Genomic DNA, 22,301 nt, shown 5'->3' with positions numbered 1-22,301 from the left:
GTCCAACTTTTCCCTACTTATAAAAATACGTATGAGTTTCTTTGATATTCTTACTGTATATCAAGGAGCTCTTCCATTTTACTGGCTTAAAGCTAATAATCTGGTGGCTTTAATACCTTTGTACTAAATGCGTTATGTAGAAAGATGGCAAAATATACAATAAAGCTAAATGAACTGTCTGATTTCTTTTGAATTTTGACTTAGTAAAAGGCAGTAACGTCTCATAGAGTGATGTCGACTTTTCATAGATTTACTTGATTAAGCGGAGTTTGTCCCTATCCAATATTACACTATTTAATAGAGATAAAAATGCGTTTGCTTGTGGGTGGAAATCGGTGATTCGGTGGAATAAAAAGAGAAAAACTTTTTGGGGAACAAAGTCGTCCCCACGTGCAGTACTAAACAACTACCACTAGATGTCACTCCACGTCAGCATTTACACTATCTCCAACCGCCTCTCTCCCTCTCGTATTCCCTCTACACACGCGCGTGTACACGTGCACAAATGCAGGCAAGCACACATAAGAGGTTGGCATACTCTTACAAAATATACAGCTGCGCTCAGCCAATCAGAACTTTCTTCTGTTTTTAGGCCCGCACATCTCATTTCTCCCATCACTGAGCTGGAGCCCCAGCATGCGGGCATCAGAACACACCAGCAGGGGGCGCTGCCCCCTTCAGGTCCCGGCTGTCTACCTCAGCATGAGTCTGGTATTCTACTACACAGCAGCAGGCGATTATGTAATGTTTACTATTATGGACAATATCTTTTGCAAGGTAGCGTCGTTTCAACTTTGATTTTGCAAAAGTTAACGGTGACAGTGCACATGTCATATATTAAAGTAACAACACGTGCAGAGTTACCCTCTAACGCGAGGCATCATCTCGAAGATACACATCTTTCAGTCAGTTCTCAGCACACAGGTTCATTTCCACCGCTGCCCGCAAGTTGCAAACATGGGGTTAGCGGAGTTTACTCTAAACCACGCCCCCTTGGTCCAGCTGGTGGCAACACAAGCGATGACATCATCGTCGCGCGCGCCCATTGGCTTTGAGACGTGGCACACCTGTCCAATCGCATGCCGGTGAGGTGACGTAAACCGAGATGGTTCCCGTTCACTTTCATTGCGGTGGGCGGGGCGGAGAGATCAGCGACGTCAGAGCGAGCCGGATGCCGCCCCGTGATTGGCTGAGAGCTGTGAAAGTAAGAGGCTGTTGCTGAGAGAAAAGTGAGAGGGAGAATGGTTTGCAAGCGGTACCAGTACGTCTGCTGCGCCACTGGAGCTTAGATCATCTTCGAAACTTACTGATGCACATTTCTCTCTTTGTCAGTGCTTCCAGTGTGTTTGCAGAGAGGATAAAAGAAATAAATTATGAAAACGCTATTAGAGACAGTTTAGAAATTAGACCGCAGGGAAGAAATGACCAGACTGTGGTGGTTTCATCCTAACTTGTACCTGATAAAGCAGAGCAGTTGATGCATTATCTCAGTCTGCTCAGGGATGGCACTTGTGCTGTCAATTATGGTAAACATACTCCTTTTCAGAAGGGGAGGAGGCATTTGTGCCTTTCAATTGGCTCACATTAATTTGCTCCCTCCTTTCGACCCTCCCTCATGCTGTTCCTATGGTTCCCAAAGCCCTTATTGGATACTGTAAAGTTTGGGACAGGACACCGGTCTGGCTCAGCATCCCCACCGCCATTGGCTGGTTCCCCCTGTCTGTTAAGTGGACTTTGACACTCTGTCACGCCCTCTTCTCTGTAGCGCCGACGCTGATTGGCTACTGTACCTGTCAGGGACCTCTCATTGGTCAATTCGCCCAGCTGTTAGTGGTTCATTCACCATTTTGTGACTGTAGTGGAAAAGAAGACCGATAGTTTTTTATATCCTTGTTTGAGTTTCTGCGGGGGAAAGACATGTTTTGCGGAGGAAAAGTAAAGTGCGAATCCGGTCCGCGCAGTCCTCAAAGCCGACAGCTAACGGATGTTACCGAGAGTTGTACGAGCCTCCTCATCTGCAAAATAAAACCATAAATCTTTCTCCTGCGAGAGGAAAAGCTCTGTTTTGGTGAGTTGAAACTAAGTTAGCAGGAGGCAGAGAAGCTCAACTGACACGAATTTTTCATTTTCAGGAGCAACGAGTTAGCACGAGACAAGAACCAACTGCCAACGGTCGTCGATTATTCCGTTACCGTCCGGAGAAATGGAGTGACAAGGCTTGCGAGGCGAGGAAAAACCGAGAGAAAGGGGAGGGGTGGGAGTGTAACAGCCTAAAAACTTTCTGAAATGTTTTTACCGCAGTCCCACGCACCACCAAAAGACATTCTAGCGTCCCTCGGTTGTTTTTACAACAGTGTGTCTACCGTGGAGCACTTTTACTTGACCTTAGTTTTCGAGTTTCGCGTGGAGCAGCGCTAGCGTAGTAAAAAACACCGACCTATTTGCGGCATTGCAGTCCAAATGTTTACTAACAGCCACGCAGGCTTATTTGTTGTTTATAAAATGGACGTGGGCGAAAATGGAAAAAAAGAGGGCGAATAACATCCCGTTTTCTTGTGCTCGAGCTCACCGTGTCATTATGTGGGCATCTTCTGCTACCGTTGCGTACTACGACTACTACAACCACCACTACTACTAATGTTACTGAGCTGCTTACTAGAGCGAAACACGAGAAGATTCCTGCTTTTTCCAAGTTTTCTTACATATTATGCACGCAGTGTCCTTTTTGGGAACAATAAGGAAGCGTCGCCGGAGTGCTTGTGTGTACACCTGAAGTGAGTATTTGCATGCCAAACATCACCGTATGAGGAGGGGAAAAAGAGGAAAAAAATCAGGGCCTGTTTTGTTGGGTTATTAAAACGTCACTTGAAACCGGTTGTTTGTGTTGGTTACCGAGGATCCTACAGCAAGGCAGACCGCCTGACAGCCTCGAGTCGTAATACTCCTTTGACATTGTGTAGCGCCTCTCGTAGTACTCACAGAGATCAGCGCAAAGAAGCCAGGGATGCAGTCGGTGTTTTCTCGGCTTTTCCCCCGCCGACACTCCACTTTTCTGCTCTGCTATCCGTGCAATTAGTGTCGATGCACCCTTGACATCCCTGACAGGGCAGTTTTTCTCCCCTCCCTCAGTTTTGTTATATTTATCTTTAGGGGGTGATCTACTGATAGGAACTGAATGCTTGTTTTTGACATTTGGACTTCTGGTGTCCTCATCTGTCATGCTCATTTCCACGGTGGCATGCATTCCTCATATCCTCATTATTGCTCTTGTGTGGTGCTGATGGTGTAGGTGGCTTTGCATGGCTTGTTGAGCAGCTGGCCGTTGATGTGGCATTGGCAGATCTGCCATTTGGTCCCAAGCAGGAACAGTCACCTCTGATCCATGCTACAAACTCTGGATCAGTACTGGCCTAAGTGCACAAATGTCAGGCCTCGTGTTTCTCTTTTATTCGTATGGTAAATGCATCCATCCTCTCAACAGCAGCCACTAGATTTAATACGTCATAATGGATGTTCACCATAACAAACACTTTCATACACACACTTAACAGCTCGCCCAATTGCTGCACCTAAAATACCTCAGCACCATATTCTTTTATTCGTGTCATGTTATTTGTGCAGTCGCCTCCCACTCACTCATGTGCATACAAACAAAAGCCTGCATGTGCTGCAGACAGTATGTTGTCTTTTTTTTTTTTTTGCTGTTTCATGTTGTGAGCGTGTTCCCCGGTGACCCAGTTAAGGGCAAAGCCGCCCTGCCGTGCCGAAGAGTACGAGGGCCACGGCAGGCTTCACTGTCACGGCCGCTCTGCTGTCTTCTGCCTCTTCTTCTTCTGTACCATCGCACATTCTCCCTTCTCCATCGCTGTCCCCGTCACTGCAGCCCTGCGCCCATACAGACACCCATAAAATGCTTTTAGGAGAGGGATGAGCTGCAGTGTGTCTACGTACGGTCTCTCCCTGACATATGGTGCAAAGGCAGCGTTGAGCAAGGTAGACACAACCTGAACACAGCTGTATACACTCCTTTACACCTTTATAAGTAGCTCCAGTGCCCCCCCCCCCCCCCCCAAACACACAGACACACACAGGTCCTGTGCCATCTTGCGGTGGGGCACAGGGCTAAATTCTCTGTCACTAACTGCTTAAACTGGCATCAAGGTGGAGGCTTATTAGAGTGGCATAGACGTGTTATAAATACTGTACAGTTTAATTTTCTTGTGGCAACACTGCGATAAGAACTACTCAAGAATGACGAGTCAAAGCGTCTGCGTGTGTCTGGCGTTTGTGTCCACACACTTAAAACAGCCACAGGAAAGAGCTTCTTTGCTTGAAAATGTGCATTTTTAACCTTGAAATTTAGAGACTAGTTTTCATCTATTTTAAACGCTAAACTTATGCTGTGAGCTCCTGCATTTGTGAGTGTGGATGAGTGTTTACGTGGCACGGTGATGCCGTGGGTGTGTGACGATATATATGGGGTCAAGGGAGATTTTTACAGCATATGGATGACTGCACTGTAAATTCCAGGGAGAGCATTTCGTGTGTGTGCCAATTCGGGTGTTGCTGCGGAGTAGGGTTACATTTCGTGCTCATGTATGTTTATTGGGTAAAACGGCACTCTTTCGCTGTTTAAGAGGGAGTCCAGTCCGGCACCATGGAGATTCTCATTATCTGTGTATTCATGATTTACAGTAGCTTTTGATCAGCAAATAGCTCACCTCTAACCACCTTTAATGCTGGATGGTGTCGTGAATTACCCAAATTATGACAGAGTTCTCACCAGCTGCGTCCACATTCAACTGAGAGAAAAGTCAGGATGTTTCAACTTTTGCATTAAAACAGCAGATATTTAGAATTAAAGCTGTTTTTTTTTTTTTACACGCCGGATTGTATTGAACAAACACTAAGAGTTAAAGGTCAGCAGTTATTTTTGATTTCAGGGACGCTCATCGAGCGCACGGTGTGTGTGGTGCTTTTGTTCTTTCAGGGAAGGATTAAAACATGTGAAACGTTTCACTTGTCTGCCCTTCATTACATGGCAACGGGGGGAATTCAAGGCAGTACATGCACAAATGAATGCATTTTCCCCCATAATTTAGTTTACAACTGGTGTCTTTTTTGTCCTAACGTGTGTTTTATCAGGACATTTGGACCTGATTTGAAAATATGAAAGGTTTTCCACGGTTAGATTTGGAATCACAGAGGCTCATGAGCCTTTTTTTCGTGTGCAAACTTGCATAGATGACCAACTTCTGAACACGAAGAAAGGTCTAAAACTCCTCTGTTATCTTATTGTTGTGTACATAGTCTGTTGTGTCGTCCAGTTCCCGCACAGTTTGACAAACAGGAATACACACTCATGCCACACACTGGCTTATCAGTCAAAGCTGAGAGCATTTTCGGAGGCCACAAGGACGACCAAATGCATTTTTCTAAGCTAAGATCAGATCCTTGCGAGTCATTTAGTCAACCAGTCAGTCAGCCATGTGGCTCTGACTCCTTCCTGTCTTTCCCAGTAAGCCTGCAGGACCAGCAGTCCCTGTCCAGGCCTCGGCGTCAGCTCTAATGAAGGGGTACTTGGTCTGGTTCTGGAAGGGTACATTCCTGCAGTCGAGAGTTGTTTATCTCTCATTTTCCATGGTTTGTCAGGGCTTGACAGCTTAGTCAACTATAATAATCGTTTTACATAAATTGATGGAATTAGAAGCTGAGTACGTAACGCATTTTGTTGCATATTTCCTTTTATTTAGGACTTGCTAAAGGAGTGTGACACACTGCATGGTCTGCTAGTATTTTGAACTGATAAAAAGCCTCATTATGTGACTCATTTAACAGAGATTTCAGAAAATATTCTCCATCACACATATATGTTGAATTAAACTAACTTCTGCCGTTTGCTTTTGGGAGCAGATTTATAGACTCGAACAGATATAAACGGGGCTGTGTTTTCATATCTGTGCATCTGCAGAACACATCACAGAATAGCCTGCAACTTGTGTAGGCATCTGCAGAATTTACAGAGTAAGAACCATCGTTTGTGTCTGTTTCGGCTCTGTGCATTGACAATATCTAACAAAATGATGAAAACAAGGGTTGTAAAGCTGAGCAGCAATGACAATTAAAGCTTGCTTTTACAGCGAGGCAGAGATGTTTGTGTGAAAGACTCGGGTTGTTTATTAGTCATTCGAGTCCGGAGAGAGATGCTTTTTTTTTTTTTTTGCACGGCAGGAAGTGGAACTGGTGGGTTACTCGTTTATATTGTTGTCGTTAAACAGTTAATAACAAGGTCACCTTATGAGAGCGTGACAAACTTTTCCACAGTCAGGACAGGAAACGTGCACGTGTGCGCTGCATGAATGGGCGTGCAAGTGTTTCTCTCTGCATTCGTAAGAATTCAGGCGTTTTTGCAAATGTGGATGAGTTGCTGAGCCTAATGGAGGAGTGCACGTATGAGTGTGTGTGAGTGTGTAAGTGCCGCTGTCTGACTGTGTGTGTGTCTGTTGTATTTAGCCTGTAATCTTGCATCAGTGAGTGCGCCTGATCCCGTGGCAGCCTTTTAATTTCTCTCGTTTTGGGCGTATCTTACCAAGGCAGATTATTCCAATTATATTGTCTTTTTGTTGTAGTGCGTGTGTGTGTGTGTGTGTAAGTATCAGTGTGACATTGACAAAAGGCGACTGTGAATAACTGAGACATCGAGAAAGAGTGAGAGGGAGCCAGGGAGCGAGTGCTAGAATGACTGTGGAAATTCCCACTGACTACACAAGAACAGCCTGTGTGATCAAACACCCAAACAGCCGTGTACTCCTCTCTTTCTTCCACTCATGTTGTAACGGTGACCTCACCCACACCACGGCCAGCTATTTCCCTCTGATGGGAGTCAAAATAAATGGTGTGTTCGTTCCCGAGTTGATCACGCAGCATTGGGTCCATAATACATAGCGTGAGAAAGCTACGCTGTCGCATGTTGAAGTTGCTGGAGGGAGAACAGAGGAAAGATCAGGCGACCTGTCCTACAACACTTGTGTGTGTGTTTGTTAGATAAAGAGAAAGCACTTTCTCCTCTTAAACAAATTGTAGCGTGTGACTTTTTATGTGGACATTTCTTTTTCCTTTTTCTTTTGCTCTCTGTCTTTTTTTCTTTTGCTCATTTTGAGCGTCTTTTTTCTCTCTCTGTTTTCACCATGACCCCGTTGCGCAAGAACCCGAAAAGCAAATCAAACACTCATCATAGATATCAAAAGACATACATTTTATTTGATGTTTTTATTTTGTAAATGCTATGATAAGCTCTTGAGAAGATTATTGATCAGATTAGATTATGTTTTAGATTAGAAATGTTTTATTTTAACAATATTATTTTCTTTCACCCTTTCATGTCCTGCTTTGCCCTTTTGTACAGTTCGTGTTTCAGTGACTATACTATCTTATCTTAAGTAACTCTGCCTGAGCCAACTCTACCACTGGATATATGTGTGTAATGCTAAAAGTGAGCATTTGTTCTGCCATTGCCTTTTCAAGTTTTGGTACTTTCTCCATGAAATAATTTCTCAAATCAGTGTTAAAGACCACTGACTCTACCAAGGAAATTAAAAATGCTAATAAATCAAAGGGGCATTAAGGGGGTTAAGTAATAATCTTTTTAAATGTTGGCATTTGTAACGTTTAGATCCAGATTTGGTGTATACTTTAAGATAAGCACACAACATCCATGCATGCACATGAATCAGGCATGAGAGCATACTTCATATTACTGAGCCAATGCGAGCAGTGCAGTGTAGTGCACTTCCAGGTATGACGTCATATTTTGTTCTCAGCACTTTTTGATCATGAAGACAATGAATGACCACCTGTCTTGTGGTTCTCCATCTTCCTTTGCAGGCTGCGTTGCAGAGAAACGAGAGGCAGCAAAAAGGGGAGAAGAAAAAGTGGCGGATAATAGAGAAAATAAGGAGTGCCTTAAAAGTGTGAAAGAGGAGCGCCACACAGTCTGCAGCACTTTGTAATCGGCAGGGAAGAGATGAGGCCGTTAAAGAAAAACAGAGGACGTTCTCCCCCGTTAACCAGAGGCAGAGGGGGAAGGAGGAGGGGGACTGCTCATCAGGAGAAAGACCCCAAAAGAGTCAAGAAAGAGACGCTTGTCAAAAACGCACAGCACACACCCAACGCTTCTTCTAAACGCAAACACGCCCCACCCACAGCCGCCAACTCTAATGAGGAGCCAGTCGCAAACAGCAATGTCAACACGAGGGAGGAGCCTGTTGAGCCGGGGACACCTGTGGAGTCACATAAGAATGAAGGAAACAAAGCAGAGGAAAAGACAGAAAAGGAAAAGATGGTGGGCACGAACGGAAACAGTACCATGCCCACTGATTCCGTAGCATCTCCTACCTCTGCCTCAGCGCCGCTCTCCATAACTGCACCCCCCCGAGCACCCAATCACAGCCCAAGTTTAGGCTCAGTCTCTAGCAGGAAAACAGCCACATTTAAGGCTCGTGTGCCCAAGAAAAAATACACCTATGAGCACTTTGCTAACAATGCAAGTGTCGTCATGACTAGCATTCCTACCTCCAGCTCTACCCCTGCACTCATACTTAACAGTTACTGCAACATCAACAGCAAAAGCAGTGATAGTGTGAAGACTCCCAATAATAATTTAAAGAATAGTGACAACATAAGTAATAGCATTAATAAAGGCATTAATGTGAGCATCAATAGCAGTACAAACAGTAACACTACAAGTGGTATTAACAGTATGACAAGCAGTAGTAACAGTTGTGCTGGGAGTCATAATTCTTATATCAACAGCAGTAATAGTAGAAGTAATAATTGCTCAGGTAATCCGCCATCAGTGCTAACAATGGACAGTAAAGCTACAGAAGCAAACCATTTACACTCTAAGGAGGATATAACCCTCAGGACAGCAGATTCCCAGGAAAAAGAGCCCCAAGCTGGGGAAAATGAATCGGAGGGGGCCCCAAACTCAGTGCGCTCCTCCTCCACCGATACAGCCAGTGAGCACTCAGCCGACATGGATGTGATGGAAGCAACAGGACCAAACCTTCACCAGAGCTCCCACATCCAAGCTCCGCTCCATAACGCACACCCTAAAGAGGTCAGTCTCTCAGACGGGCTGGCTGAAGCTCTGGCTAAAGGCATGAAGAACCAGAGAGTGCTGGCTCGCCAAACAAAAAGGACCGCGGAGGCCGGTGTTGAGGTTCCCAACAACGGAGACTCATGCCTCTTATCTCCTGTGTTTAAACAAGGGGTGGTGCGCAGGGTGAGTGGTGGTACGGTTGAAGTTCAGCTCCAAGGAGGCGAGACCCTCGTTAAATATCCTTTTCATGGTGAAACGATGATGACATCATTGACAAAGGCTGAGAGCACCGTGGAGTTCATTTTAGATGCCCCCCCACCTGGCATTGCACCTGTGGCTGTTGGGACCCGAGTATGTGTGCCCTTTGCTGGAGAAGAAGGGGGTCCTCTCTTGTACAGAGAGGGGATTGTTGCTCAGGTTGACCCCCACCCTGGTGTCTCATTTCCTTACCAGGTGCTCCTGAGTGAAGACAGAGAAACTCTGGATGGAGGGGTGGGAGAGGAGAGTGAGAAAAGGAAAGTAAACAGACAGGTTGTGTGGGTGTCCAGACAGAGCCTGAGACTGCTCACCCCTCCCTGGGAGGTCTCACATTTAGATGGTGGGAGGGCAAAGGAGAGAGAACGTGAGAGGGAAAGGGAGGAGCGGGAGAGGCGGGAGGAGCTGGAGGTAGAGAGAGAGGTCTGTCAGTTGAGTATCGGAATGGGGGTCCTGGGAGGTGGAGCAAGGTTGGGTCATGGTTTTTCACATGAAGGAGTTGCTGGAGTTCATACCTATGGAAGTGCACATCAACCCAACCATTCCTCCGCTGTGACTTCTAGTGCAGTGGTCGTCACGGGTCACGGATGTGGAGATAATTACTCTGACAGAGAAAGACAGAAGCAGCCAAATACTCCAGAGGAAGACGTTGAGGTGTCTCGCTTTAACATGGGACACACCACTGGCCCAAAACCAAATTCTGGAACCACTCAGCACAGGACAATTGTCTCCAAGTCTGGTGGCTACTCTCTCTCCTCGCCACACCTTTCTGTGGTGCAAGGTCTCGGACCCCAACATCTCTCTACCATAGCCTGTCCTCAGCCACCCCCATCCCATGCCTCCTTAGGCTCTGAAATGAACAACACCCCTTCAAACCTACCTCTGTCCAAGACCACTCCCACCCAAACCCCGACTCCCACATCTGGTGTGGGGTCTTCCTCTACCTCTTCTCGTTCCAGGACTCCTTTGTCATTGGCTCAGCAGAAATACAAGAAGGGCGATGTTGTGTGCACGCCTAATGGTATCCGTAAGAAGTTCAATGGGAAGCAGTGGAGGAGGCTGTGCTCCAGGGAGGGTTGTATGAAGGAGTCTCAGCGTCGAGGGTACTGCTCTAGACATTTATCCATGAGGACCAAAGAGATGGAGGCAGCAGGTGGAGAGAGGGGGGGAGGAGGCGGCAGCAGCTCAGGGACAGTCACACCTTCTGACCTTCGGGGGAGAGCAAGTAGTGAGTTTGAGTGGGACGACACATCAAGAGAGAGCAGTGAGGCCAGTAGCAGAGGAGACTCCAGACCCCGTTTGGTCCTCCCGTCCCTCCTCCCGCATGAGCTGTCGTCACGGTTTGACTTAGATGAGTGTGAGGCTGCCACCATGCTTGTGTCATTAGGAAGCTCGCGCTCTGGCACCCCGTCCTTCTCCCCCATCTCCAACCAGTCGCCCTTTTCCCCTGCCCCCTCTCCCTCACCCTCTCCACTGTTCGGTTTCAGGCCGGCCAACTTCTCCCCCATTACTGCCTCACCGGTCCTGCAACACCGGAGGCACAGGCAGCCCAGTGGCACGGGGGGAGGGGGGGGAGGGGGCAGTAAGACAACGACTGGAGGAGGAGAAAGGGAGAGACACACTTCGGGCATCCAGCCCTCCTTCCACAGTAACCTGACGTTTACAGTCCCCATGAGTCCCAGTAAGCGAAAAGCAGATGCACCCCCACCACCACCTCTGCCCTCACACCACCACGATTACACACCGAAAACAGAGTTGGAGCAGGGAGACCTCAACAACTCTTTCAGGGTGCTGTCCCCCCAAACACCTTCCTCACATTCCCGCACGCACACACCCACGTTCTCCCGACCCAAAGGGGTGACCACCCCCTCCTCCAGCAGACCCCCATCCTCCACCGCTGTCTCCCCTCCTCCTCTGCTGGTGTCCCCAACTCCTCCCGCTCTCACCACGGATGGAGGGCCTCGTCGTGTAGTTCCTGTATCCCAACAGACGCTGCGGGACTCCCCTGTTATTGTGAGGAATCCCGAAGTCCCACTGGCAAAATTTACAGAGTCTCCCTTGGGAAGAGGAGGAGGGGGTGGAAATGACGGAGGGCTAGATAACACCTTGTGTAAAGACATCGCCCTACCCCCCCTCACCCCTCAGCCAGTCCCTGGCCTCCAGGTTCCCGTCCCAATTAATGCTGCTGCAGCCACAGTGCCCAACGGCACCGTCCTCTTGCGTAGCCCAGCCCAAACCCTGGTGCTTGTGTCCCCAACACCGTCCTCCCTGCCTCCCATTGACACCCCTGCCACCCCCCTGCAGGCCCTGTCAGTTACTGTCAGCACAGCAGCCACGGCTCCAGCTCCAAGTAGCACGGACAGCTCTGGGGAACGAGAGGACAGCAGGGGCACCGGGTTCGGTGGGGAGGTCCAGCAGCCAGTTCCCTGTCACCCCTCTCCTACGGCTCTGCTGCCCCTGATCCTGCCAGCGGAAAGTCTGCACCCGGTTCCTCGAAAGGACATCATCATGGGACGTCCTGGTACAGGTGAGAGTCGGTGCCTTTGTGTGGGTGTGCGGTTACTTTGAGGGAATGAGGAGAAGCCTTAGTTGATACCGGAAGCTATGTTCAATAATCCCATTTAAAGTATTTACTTATTTTTAAAAAATGCATATTGTAAATGATAAAATGTAGGTAATAAAAGATCATTTTCAAGCACAATAAGTTGAAAAATGCATTACATTTTAAAGCGAATAATAATCACACAAAATATCAAGAAAGTGGACTTTTTGAAATATGTAGCATGTAGCGCCTGCATGACATTTGAAATTTCAGCTTTGTATTTACAAATTAAAAACATACTAAATAGACATTTTTTTACTTTAATTAGTCATAATTATTTCAAGCTAATGTTTTTCTAGTAGTTTAAGAGTTTAAGAGCTCTCTGTGTATGTCAGTATATAAATAAGTAATAAATATTTATTCGGCTGTTTGAATTTAACTGTACATTATCCAAACAATATATATTATTTTAGTTAGCATCAGTTATCATAAGAATTTACTTTAGCCTTTTTACAGGTATTTTTTTTAAGTAGTGTGACTCTGTGGTGTGTGTCAGATGCTGACACACACACACACACACACACACACACACAGAGTCAGCACAGGTCGGACTGAAATGCTGCGTTTATGGGCTTTGAACCATTTCTTAACCAGCATTTCTGAATAAGATGACGATAATTCCTTTAATCAGAAACTGACTCACACAGTATTTGTTCAGGTAGATTTTAAGAAAAGTAATGAAGAAAGATACATTATTGTTAGTTTAGTTAAAGTAATATAAACAATTAAACTCTGAGACACACACAAACACAGGAATCAAGAGTTTTTTTAAAGCTGTCATTTCAGAATGACATTTCTTTATTAAGCAGCAAAGAGTAGTGAATTTGCTTTAGAATTTCTTTCTCTACATCATATTTAAATGTTTTATACTTAAAATATATCTCAGCCAAGTGTTCATTCCTAAAAACACATTTTCCTGCTTTGAAAAAAGCGTCAAAAAGCTATAGAAAGTGTTTTGGTTTCATGTGATAACGCACCCGCAGCGTAACAGAGGGTTAGATTCGCATGAACATGCCATGATCTGTGTGTACCGATGCCCAGTGAAAGAGGCTCCCGTTAGCCAGCATGCAGTTGTTCCATATGGCCACCCCTCCAACCTCCAGTCTGCTGCTAACACTCACCAAATGTTAATGCAGGTCACATGACCTGTGTAAGCCCTGCAACCAGCACCTGTGACTCACCTGGACAGTACCAGGCTTGTTGAAATCCCTTTCTGATAACTTATATTTCACCTAAAAAAGTACAAATGATCCAGTCCAACAACTCAAAGGGAAACAGAGCTTTGCGTGTCGGAGGAGTTTTACGTTGTGTATCAAACAGAATTTAGGACCAAATAGTAGATGATCAGTTAATTCGATGATACAGCCAAACACTGTTAATTTGATTTGAACAGACTTGTAAGTAATTATTGAATAGTTTGGGTTTTAATTGTGAATGGGGGGGAAAAGGGGCAAAAAATAATCGCTGCGTGTGTCTCAGAGTATGTGCGAGAGGGAGAAACTATATGCACTGACATGCAAGCTGCAGTGTTTTTGTGTTTTCCATAGGGATTAGTCTCTACATTAGAAAGGATTAGCTTTGTCGATATTGGAGAGTCCCTCTTATATTTCCAGTCATCACAGAGAGGAATTCAGAGGATGAGCAGTAACAGTCATACTTCACTTTAAGGCCGAGATGTAGAGCAACAGCATGAATTTGTTGTGAAAATGAATAGAGGATTGTTTTAGATTGAATGTTTTACAGAGAGAGAAAAAAAGGGTTTAGAAAGAGAATGAGGAAATACGTGTGAATTAAAAAGCTCGAACAAAAAGATATGAAAGGAGAACTTTAAATCTTTCACCGATCAACATGCTTATTGTGTGTGTGTGTGTGTGTGTGTGTGGAGGGGGGGGGTCAACTTCTGGACCCGAGCAACTGTTTTTCTTACTCACAACAAACTATTCTTGCTGACTTTGGCCGTGTGTATGTTCCCGAGTTTATTTGTTTTATAGTGATTCATGTGACGATGGAGTAAAGCGAGGTGTGAGCAGATTCCCGGGCTTGCCATGCCGAAGTGGGTTAATTCTCAATGTGTGTGTGTGTGTGTCTGTGGATTATACACTGAACATTTCTATGTGTCGTGTGGGTGTGTGAAGAAGTTGTTTTTCAAACTCCTGTGTGGGGAATTTGCCGTACTGTAGTGTGTGTGTGTGTGTGTGTGTGTGTATGAGAGCATTATTCATCATCAGCTGGAAATAAGAGTCTCATTCTCAGTTCTGTTATGTATCGATGTATCATCTCCATCAGTATGATTCACGTCACCTTTTGCCCTCTGTCTTTGAAGACTTCTCCCTGTGTGGACGTTCATGAGAGTGAGAGAAAGAGGTGGTCAGGGAAGGGAAGTGGAGCGCTGTCATGTCGAGTGTACGGTCCGTCCTCAAATCCCCTTCTTTGCGGCTGAAAGGACGCTGAATGAATGAATGAATGAATGAATAGCACCTCTTTGTGTGAGTGCGTGCACTCTTGGCTGTGAAGAGCACACGCGGTGCAATCACATGTTTAGCATGTTTCTAAATGGACATGGTTTGTGTCAGTGTTCTTTTCAGCTCGCAAAATACGAGCAATCGATACCCGCCGGTGTTATTTTTTTAAGTTTTAGTGTTGTTTGACTGAATATTTTGCCAAAAAGATATACTTAAGAAATTAAGGCTAAGTTGATGCAGGAATAAACACGACCATGTGCACAAATAATGTCAACACTTGCTGAGCTTGAAGTATATGAACAGTATAAATATGGGCTTATAGTTGTGTAATGGTAAAAACTATAGTTCCACATCGAGTGTCAGCATCAGCACAAATTTGATCTGATTTATTCCAAAGAAAAAAGGACACGTGTGTTGACGTGTCGGTGAGAACACTGACACATCTTCTCCAGTTATTCTCCTGTGTGTGTGTGTGCTGCCAACTCAGCAATGACAGCAAATTGTTCAGGGAAAAGGAAACGCTTTGACATCTATCAGGCTTTGGAAAGAAGTTATTTAAAAATAATCTAAAAACCTAACAATTACAGGATTAATTACAATTCACACAAAGTGTTTCTTCGGTCACGTCGGAAGTTTTGTTTCATTAGAAGCAAAAAAAAAAGTCTCATGGGTTAAAAAAAAAAAAAAAATAGGTGCAATTAAAGCTGATCTTTCATCAAAGCGGCATTGTTCCAGCAACTTATAGATCGTATAGTAAAGTGTGTGGTTAGTGTCTGAAAAGACAAAGAGTCCATGATATGTGAGACGAAGACGCAGGTTCATCGACACACGGTTCAAAGGCAGGTAGACGGTGGGTTGTTCCTCTCCTCCCTGCAGCATAATCCTACACATACACCTTGATATGCAGCGTTTTTGTTAATTCACTCAGAAATAACACAGCAGTCCCCTGATTGAGTTAAGCTGACGCTGTGACGCACTTTAAAAACAAAATAAACTGTTGAAAGGAACAAGGGGTGAAAACTGTTGCGGACGAGCCGAAGGATGAGACGATGAGATGCACGATGTCACGTGCGCGTTGCCTGCGGGGCGTGTGCGTGTGTGTGTGCATGTGTTTTCGACCAAGTAACAAAGTGTCAATCACTGAGTACCGGATATGATGTGTGAGAGCCGAACGTCTGTTGCCATGGCAACAAAGCAAACATCACACTGATGTAGCTTGTACATAACACAGAATATTCACAGATAGAAATAGCAGCCCCCCCCCCCCTGTGTGTGTGTGTGTGCGTGTGTGTGTGTGTGTGGGGGACACGTGTGCACTTTTCACTGAGAGAGGAGGAACTTCTGCACGCTCACATGTGTTTACTCACCAGCATGTTACTGAGGGCTCCCTCTGATTGCGACTCGGGCATTTTAGTCAACATTCCCGGACAACAAGAGACGATCTTGGATAATCGGAGGGTTTCCTCTAAATTATTCAGTGACCAAAGAGTTCGAGTTCCTGCGAAGTGCTCATTTGAAAGATTAAGATCCTTGTTATTAGCACTATTTCAGAAAACACTTAACTTTCTTTTTTTTTTTTTTTTACATTTATTGAGAGCGATTGTTCTTGCTCGGCAACTTTCCTCGGCCCACCTCTGAAAGCCAGTGAAGAAGGTGTGTGTGTTGTCTTTGTTGTCATGCGTTTGCTTTGTTGTATTCAAACCCTCAGAAACACCAGCTTTCTTCACATAGCCTCTCAGTAAAAATGCCTGGCATCTCAGATTTTGTGCTGCATGGTCATTGGCTATATATATATATATATACATATATATATATATATATATATATATATATGTATGTACATGTTTTTGCCGTTGCTATAGTGTCAATATCCAACAACTAGAAATGATTGAAAGAAAAATTGCAATACAGGCTTTATACATTATGAAGAATGGATAATTCTCTGTCTCTTGTCTCACAGAAACATGCTCCCACAGCAGGGAAACACTGAGTAAACATTTCACTCTCCTTTAAGTACACTTTTTCACACCTGGATCCATCTTTTTCTTGGCTCTCCCGCCTTCCTCCATCTCATATTTGAGATTTTCTTTTATAAAGGGATTGTGGCACTTTTTTTTAACCCTTCCCTTCATCGCATTGCAGCGCCATTGCTTCCCCTCCTTTCCACTTGGCTCTTCTCATCCTGGTCTACCCGGATACGGATACCCGGGAATAACATCCCCGCTCCCTCCCGCCCCTGCTTTACGTAACGCTTATAAAGCCCCTGCATATCCTCCCTGGCCATGGCAACAACCACATCTGGATCTCACAGCCATCTAGACTGGCACCAAAGCACACGTGAAGCCCTCAAGAATTACCACTAAAGTCATGTGCGGTGATAATCCAGGTTCTTACTGGGTGAAGCATTCAAGGTGGAGATTGTCAAAATACACTGGTGCAGTGGGATTTCTCAGTCTGAGGTGGTTCCAAGACTTTGAGCGCATGCTTGTAAACTTAAATTCAAATTCAAATTCATTTTTGCTCTGAGGAGATCATATTTTCATGTGTTCCTGATGTTGTCAAGTTTGCAAACTAGTTCGTATTTTGCTTGTGAATCTCTTTTCCCTCCTTGATCCCACTCTCCTCCTTTCCTTTGCTCTCATCTGTAGTTCCACGGTCTTTGCACAGTTTTCTGCTGCTGCCTTTAGTGAGCCATTTATCTGCAGGCTAGTAGTGCCCCCAGATGGCCAAGAGCTTACATTACAAATTCCTTCGTTCACTGGTTTGAGGGATCTGGTTCTCCGAACAGTGGTCTTAAGTTTGTGTTTCCCGTTTTCCCTCATGGCTGATTATCTGTTGATGTGTTAAGCATCGATCAGCCTGCTTATAAAGCCACAGACTGTGGAAAGTCTCCATTTGATTCTCAACACATTCAGCCTGCTGAGTACTCCATGATGGAGGTGTTTGTAATGCTAAAGGAAGGATGAGGAGGCAGTTTTTTTCTTTATAATCGGTGAAATTCACATTAGCGAGCGTCTTAAAAAAAAAAGAATCTCCTGTTTGTGTCCCAAAACGCCGTCCCTGACAGCGTCTGTGCGCCATCTAAAAATGACTTTGTTTGGTTTGTCTTGAGGCAGTGTGTGGTGGTCAGCGGCAGACCGGTGACCGCGGGCGAGATCGGGAACCTGTGCCCAACATAGCTGTTGCCATGGTAACTGCAAAGGACTGGTAGATCGAGTTATAATTGGACGAAGCAAATGGTTGGTTGTGGGCGGGAGAGACGTGGAGCACAGGGGTGGAAGATGAATTAAGGGATGAGAGAAGGGATAGGAGAGTGAGCGAAGGCGGTGCTCCGCCTGCTTAGTGCCAGTGTAGGTAAAGGGGTGGAGGAAAAGTTTCCTGTGCAAAGTCACGTGGCGTTTGACAGATGTAATTGGGGGGTAGACACATGCGTGCATGTGCACTTTAAAAGCATCTGTAAGAGGAGACGGCCAATAAAAGCTGCTGAACACCTACACAAATATTGCACTGCCAGCAGGGAGAGAGCAGCTTAAGCTCAGCTTTGGGGGAATTTCTCTCTAACACTCTCTTTTTTTTTTTTTTTTTTTCCACACCTTCTCATGTACTCTTACCAGTTGTCATCACTTATCTCTATTTTAAATGACTAAGCGCTAGAATTCTGTGGCTTCCCACCATCTTCTCACGGTGGCTTCACCACCTTTGTGAAACTTTATGCACATGTAGTTATCAGATGTTCTCATCTTACCTGCTCATCTTTCTAAATTCTCCTCCTCTGCTTTTATACACGTGTAAATGGGAAGCATTTTGTTTCTTATTCAATTCAGAGTTTGATAATCAAACCAAATTACAGTAAAATTCATTAGTCTGTTCTGAATAACTGGTCAGATGTAGTTCATTACTAAGGGCTTGGGATGTTTATCCAGGGTTGTAACCACTGAGCAGACACTGTAATCCTTCATCCCCACCCCTGCCCTCTTTCACCCTCGTTGCTTTTGACTCACTGTGTCAAGCTGTCCAACTCCCTTTACCACACAGTGTTTGGTGGATTGACTTGGTGAGAGCTCAGCGCAGTTGATAAGCCTTAATCTCCTACTCTCACTGTCTCTTCTTCTAATGCCTGTAAGTTTAACCCCCCTCCACAAGGAACCTTTTTTGTTTTTTTTTACATGGTGCAATATATGTTACAGATACCAATGGCCTGAGTGGAGCACTTTGCAGAAACAACGCTTCTTGTTCAGGGTATTAGTAACCTGTTCCTCTTTTTTTTTTCTTTTTTGAATTAGAGAAGTGTAACCCGAGTTAATGTTCTTACGACTGAGGACGGCAGCTGCCAGTGGCTCTCATGGCCTCATTGGTCAGGCAGCAAAACTCCTTATCTGCTGACTGGCTGATGGTGATAATTAAGTGTTGTATTTTTCTAGCATGAGCAAGGCTGAGCATGACTACGCTGCCTCATTATCACGCATACATTGTTTTTATCTGTCTCATCTATGTTGTACAGCATCTGTACCTTTACATGCTTTTCCTTTGTCTTCCTCACCCTCCCCTCCCTCCCATTTCTGGCCCCCGCTCACCCTTCCTCCCTTTTAAGAGAAGTTCTGTTTTCACAAGTTGTTTTTTTCTCCACCCCCTCTCTCCCTCCCTCCCTCCCTCCCTACCTCTCCTGCTGAAAATGACTCTCATTCTATTTTTACCCTCTGGTCCTCTCCAGTCTTTGCCTGTTCCACCCATTTTTCCTCTCGTTTCAGCCATCCCGACTCTCCTGTTTGCTCTGTGTCTCTGTGAGTCTTCCATCTAAACATTTCAAATCCATCCATCTCTCGAGATACTGTGGACGATTTTTACATGTATACTTGATAGTTTTGGATATACAGACAAATTTCAGGCAGAATCGCCCTGAACACTTATTCAGGTTTAAGTGGGGGGGGTGTGCATTGCTTTATGACCCATCGTTTTCACCCCCTGTGCAGTTATCATAGGGAGATCTAAGTCACTGTAGCAGGTAAACAGCACATAGCACAATGGCGCCTCCCTGCATAGATGGTCTTTATGGGTATTAAAATTGAAGCAGGGGATGTGTAAGTGGGAGGAATCTCGTTTTACTTCTGTTAAGCAATTGGTTGGCCTACATCTGAGTGTCGGGGTTTGATTCGCTCTTTCACTCACCAATCAAGGTTTACTACGACTACTCCACCAATGAGTCGAGCCAAGGGTGGGCTTATGAATAGAAACACTAAAAATACGCATTTTTGAAGTGTTGCCTGAACGCTACATATCGTTCACAAATGAATACGAAAGACTTGAATTACTTATTTTTTGTTACTTTTAGTATACGGTTAAATTAACTGAGATTTTTAGATGACAAGAACCTATAGTCGTGCAGCCGGGTGAAATTTGCATATGACTGGCATTCCAGCGCACAGTCCAGCCAATCAGCGCTTCAGGCGGGCACATGACAGGTGGTTGTTTTGGCCAATGCAGAATGGAGTTCACTGATGGGGGCGGGACAAGGCTGGGCGAGGTTGACAGGACGAGAAGGGGAGGGAGACGAGTACAGGGGAGGGGGGGCAAGCAGCCTAGTTTACAACAAGAGGAAGAGGGAGGGAAAGAGAAAGAAAGGGCCAAGGCTTACGAGGGAGAGTACGAGGCGAAAATAAGGGTTTAAACTCCGGTTGAGAGCCATGGAGATGCGATACGAAGACATCTCTGGGCCATAACAACACTCGTAACGGCAAGTATTAAACGTACCGGACGGAGCGCGCGCCGATGTCGTCCGCACGAAGTGGCTAGCTAACCTGCTGCAGACGGACGGATCTTTAACGGCTTCAACCAAACGTCGCTTCTTTTTAAAGCCCACCCTCACCTTCCCCCGTCGCTCCAGGCTGTAATCTGGCATCTTCAACCAGCCACTCGTTTGCTACCTTTCGGAGGACAGGAGGAGTGAGAAAATTACAAAAGCAAACCCCACTGTTCCCCTCGCTGACAGGAGCCAGGAGTCTTCACCGTGGTCGCTTTTATCGCTGTGTTGTCGTCTTATCAGTTGCTAGCTTACGTCAGGTTTGTGGCCAGATTGGACAGGTAGGGAACGAGCTGCTTAATTGGAGCCTGTAAATGGAGCTCTAAGCTCAGGCTTGAACCAGAGACAGTATTGTTAGTTGGCTCTATTGGTAATCAAACTGATGGATAGCGGGCTTGTAAGCACAGAGTGATGGATGAATGCACCATATTCACGACAAATGCCCATGTGTGCTTTCTAGAGTTAAGCCCATGTCGGATGGTGTTCCTTCATAGGTGATTTTGTATTTTATCTGGTAGTTTAATAACCAGATTAAAACAGGTGCATATCACAATTTCTGTAGCAAGTAATAGGAGAGACAAGTTACTATTTTTGAGTACTGCCCCTGTCTAACTGTCCACGTTGGATTATTTGGACAGTCAGTGCGTGTTAATATACCTTTCTTTATTTTTATTTTAGTTGAGACATGAGAACAATTGCGTTTCTTTTGCCTGTGTCTGTGCGGCGGGTGCACGACCAGGGGCGTTCCCGTGAGGTTGGTCCAATTTGGAGCGGTGCACTTGAGGCTCCGGTTATTGCTCGGGGTAGCTAAAATTGCGTCCCTGTGGTTTCTGATTGAAAGTAGCAGGTATTTAAGTAGGCTTTAAAGTTCAAAACAAACCCTTTAAGCTCATACAACTCAAAAACAGACACCCACCCCCCACCCCCAGCGCTGACCACCCGAGCTTTGGTTGTTTCAGTGCTGTGCAGCTTTATACCCACGGTGCTCTCTAACGTCAGCCCATAAGCGGTTTGAGTCGGACGTTTTATGTGCTTCTCGGAACCTGCCGAGCCCACCTGCCTGCAGCAGACCTGTAGCGCAGAGCACGGTTTGACATGGCCCAGAAAGATTGCGTAGTTCCCGGGCGGATGTTCTAACCCAGGCCGTGGATGGGCTAGAGGCCTTGTTAACCCTTTCTTGACCAAGCTGCTGTAGTAATGTAAACAAACAGGGAGAGAGGGCATCGGGGGTAATTAGACCAAAGGGAGGAGGATCCTTTCCGTCAATTATTTTCAGATTTTTAGACGGTCGATTATACACCGTTGCATTCTTACTAACTAACTAATCTAACTTAAGTTTAGTTTTTTATTGCAATCGTTTATTGTACAATTTGTCCACTGATGTTGGATTGCTCCGTGTTCGTGAGATTGCCGCATTCTGCGATACAGAGAGATGAATTGTACAATTGAAATTTAAGTACAAATAGGATACCTCTCTTTTTGCCACATCTTTATAATCCTGATCACGTCAGTTTGTGATGCGGTAATCACGATTATGAATGATGACCGCAACCTGAAGGGATGAAACTGATACAGACACAACCGAGCACATGTCGTCATCCGCAAGCTTCCCAGCAATATCAGCACGAGTTTTTGGATTAAAGATGTCCCCCTACCTGGATTCTTGTGTGTCGTGAGAGAGATATTTTTGAAGACCATATCCTCTTTTGGAGACACGTTAAGGATTTCATACAACTATGTTCTCATCAGAGAATCCTCAGTATCTTCGCCAAGGATTAAGCATGTTTGGTTAGTACATATGATATATCCTTCTGTTTCTGTATAAATATGGTGCATCTTTTTTTTTTTTTTTTTGCCAAATCTGCACACATGCAGCTGAATTTCATTGTTTAGTTGCAGTATAATGCACTCCTTAAGTGTCTACCTCTTCCTGAAATGGATAAGTTTTGTTACTTGATGCTTTTGTTGAGAAGCATTTGTAATACAATCTGAAAAGATAGAGTTTAACACAAGGAGTTTTACAGCATTTTAATAATTGCTGTTTGTTCAGACTCAGTGTAACAGCTTCTGTTCTCCATCCAACCT

The 22,301-nt window shown here is 45.2% G+C and overlaps 1 protein-coding gene across 1 annotated transcript in view; it reads left to right on the top strand.

The window, feature by feature from the left end:
• The first annotated feature begins 1,832 nt into the window (after positions 1 to 1,832).
• cicb (capicua transcriptional repressor b) overlaps positions 1,833 to 22,301 on the top strand; it is a 42,171-nt gene continuing 21,702 nt past the window's right edge. The window contains exons 1-2 of the mRNA XM_072393937.1: positions 1,833 to 2,068; positions 7,885 to 11,882. Coding sequence (XP_072250038.1) covers positions 8,024 to 11,882 — 3,859 coding nt within the window. The 5' untranslated portion in view covers positions 1,833 to 2,068; positions 7,885 to 8,023. The remainder of the gene's footprint in view (positions 2,069 to 7,884; positions 11,883 to 22,301) is intronic.

This window comes from Leuresthes tenuis, unplaced genomic scaffold (genome assembly GCF_036924035.1).
Source record: "Leuresthes tenuis unplaced genomic scaffold, fLeuTen1.0.hap1 SCAF_10, whole genome shotgun sequence".
Taxonomy (NCBI): Eukaryota; Metazoa; Chordata; class Actinopteri; order Atheriniformes; family Atherinopsidae; genus Leuresthes; species Leuresthes tenuis.
The sequence above is the reverse complement of the archived record's forward strand: the minus strand, read 5'-3'. Positions and strand labels throughout refer to the sequence as shown.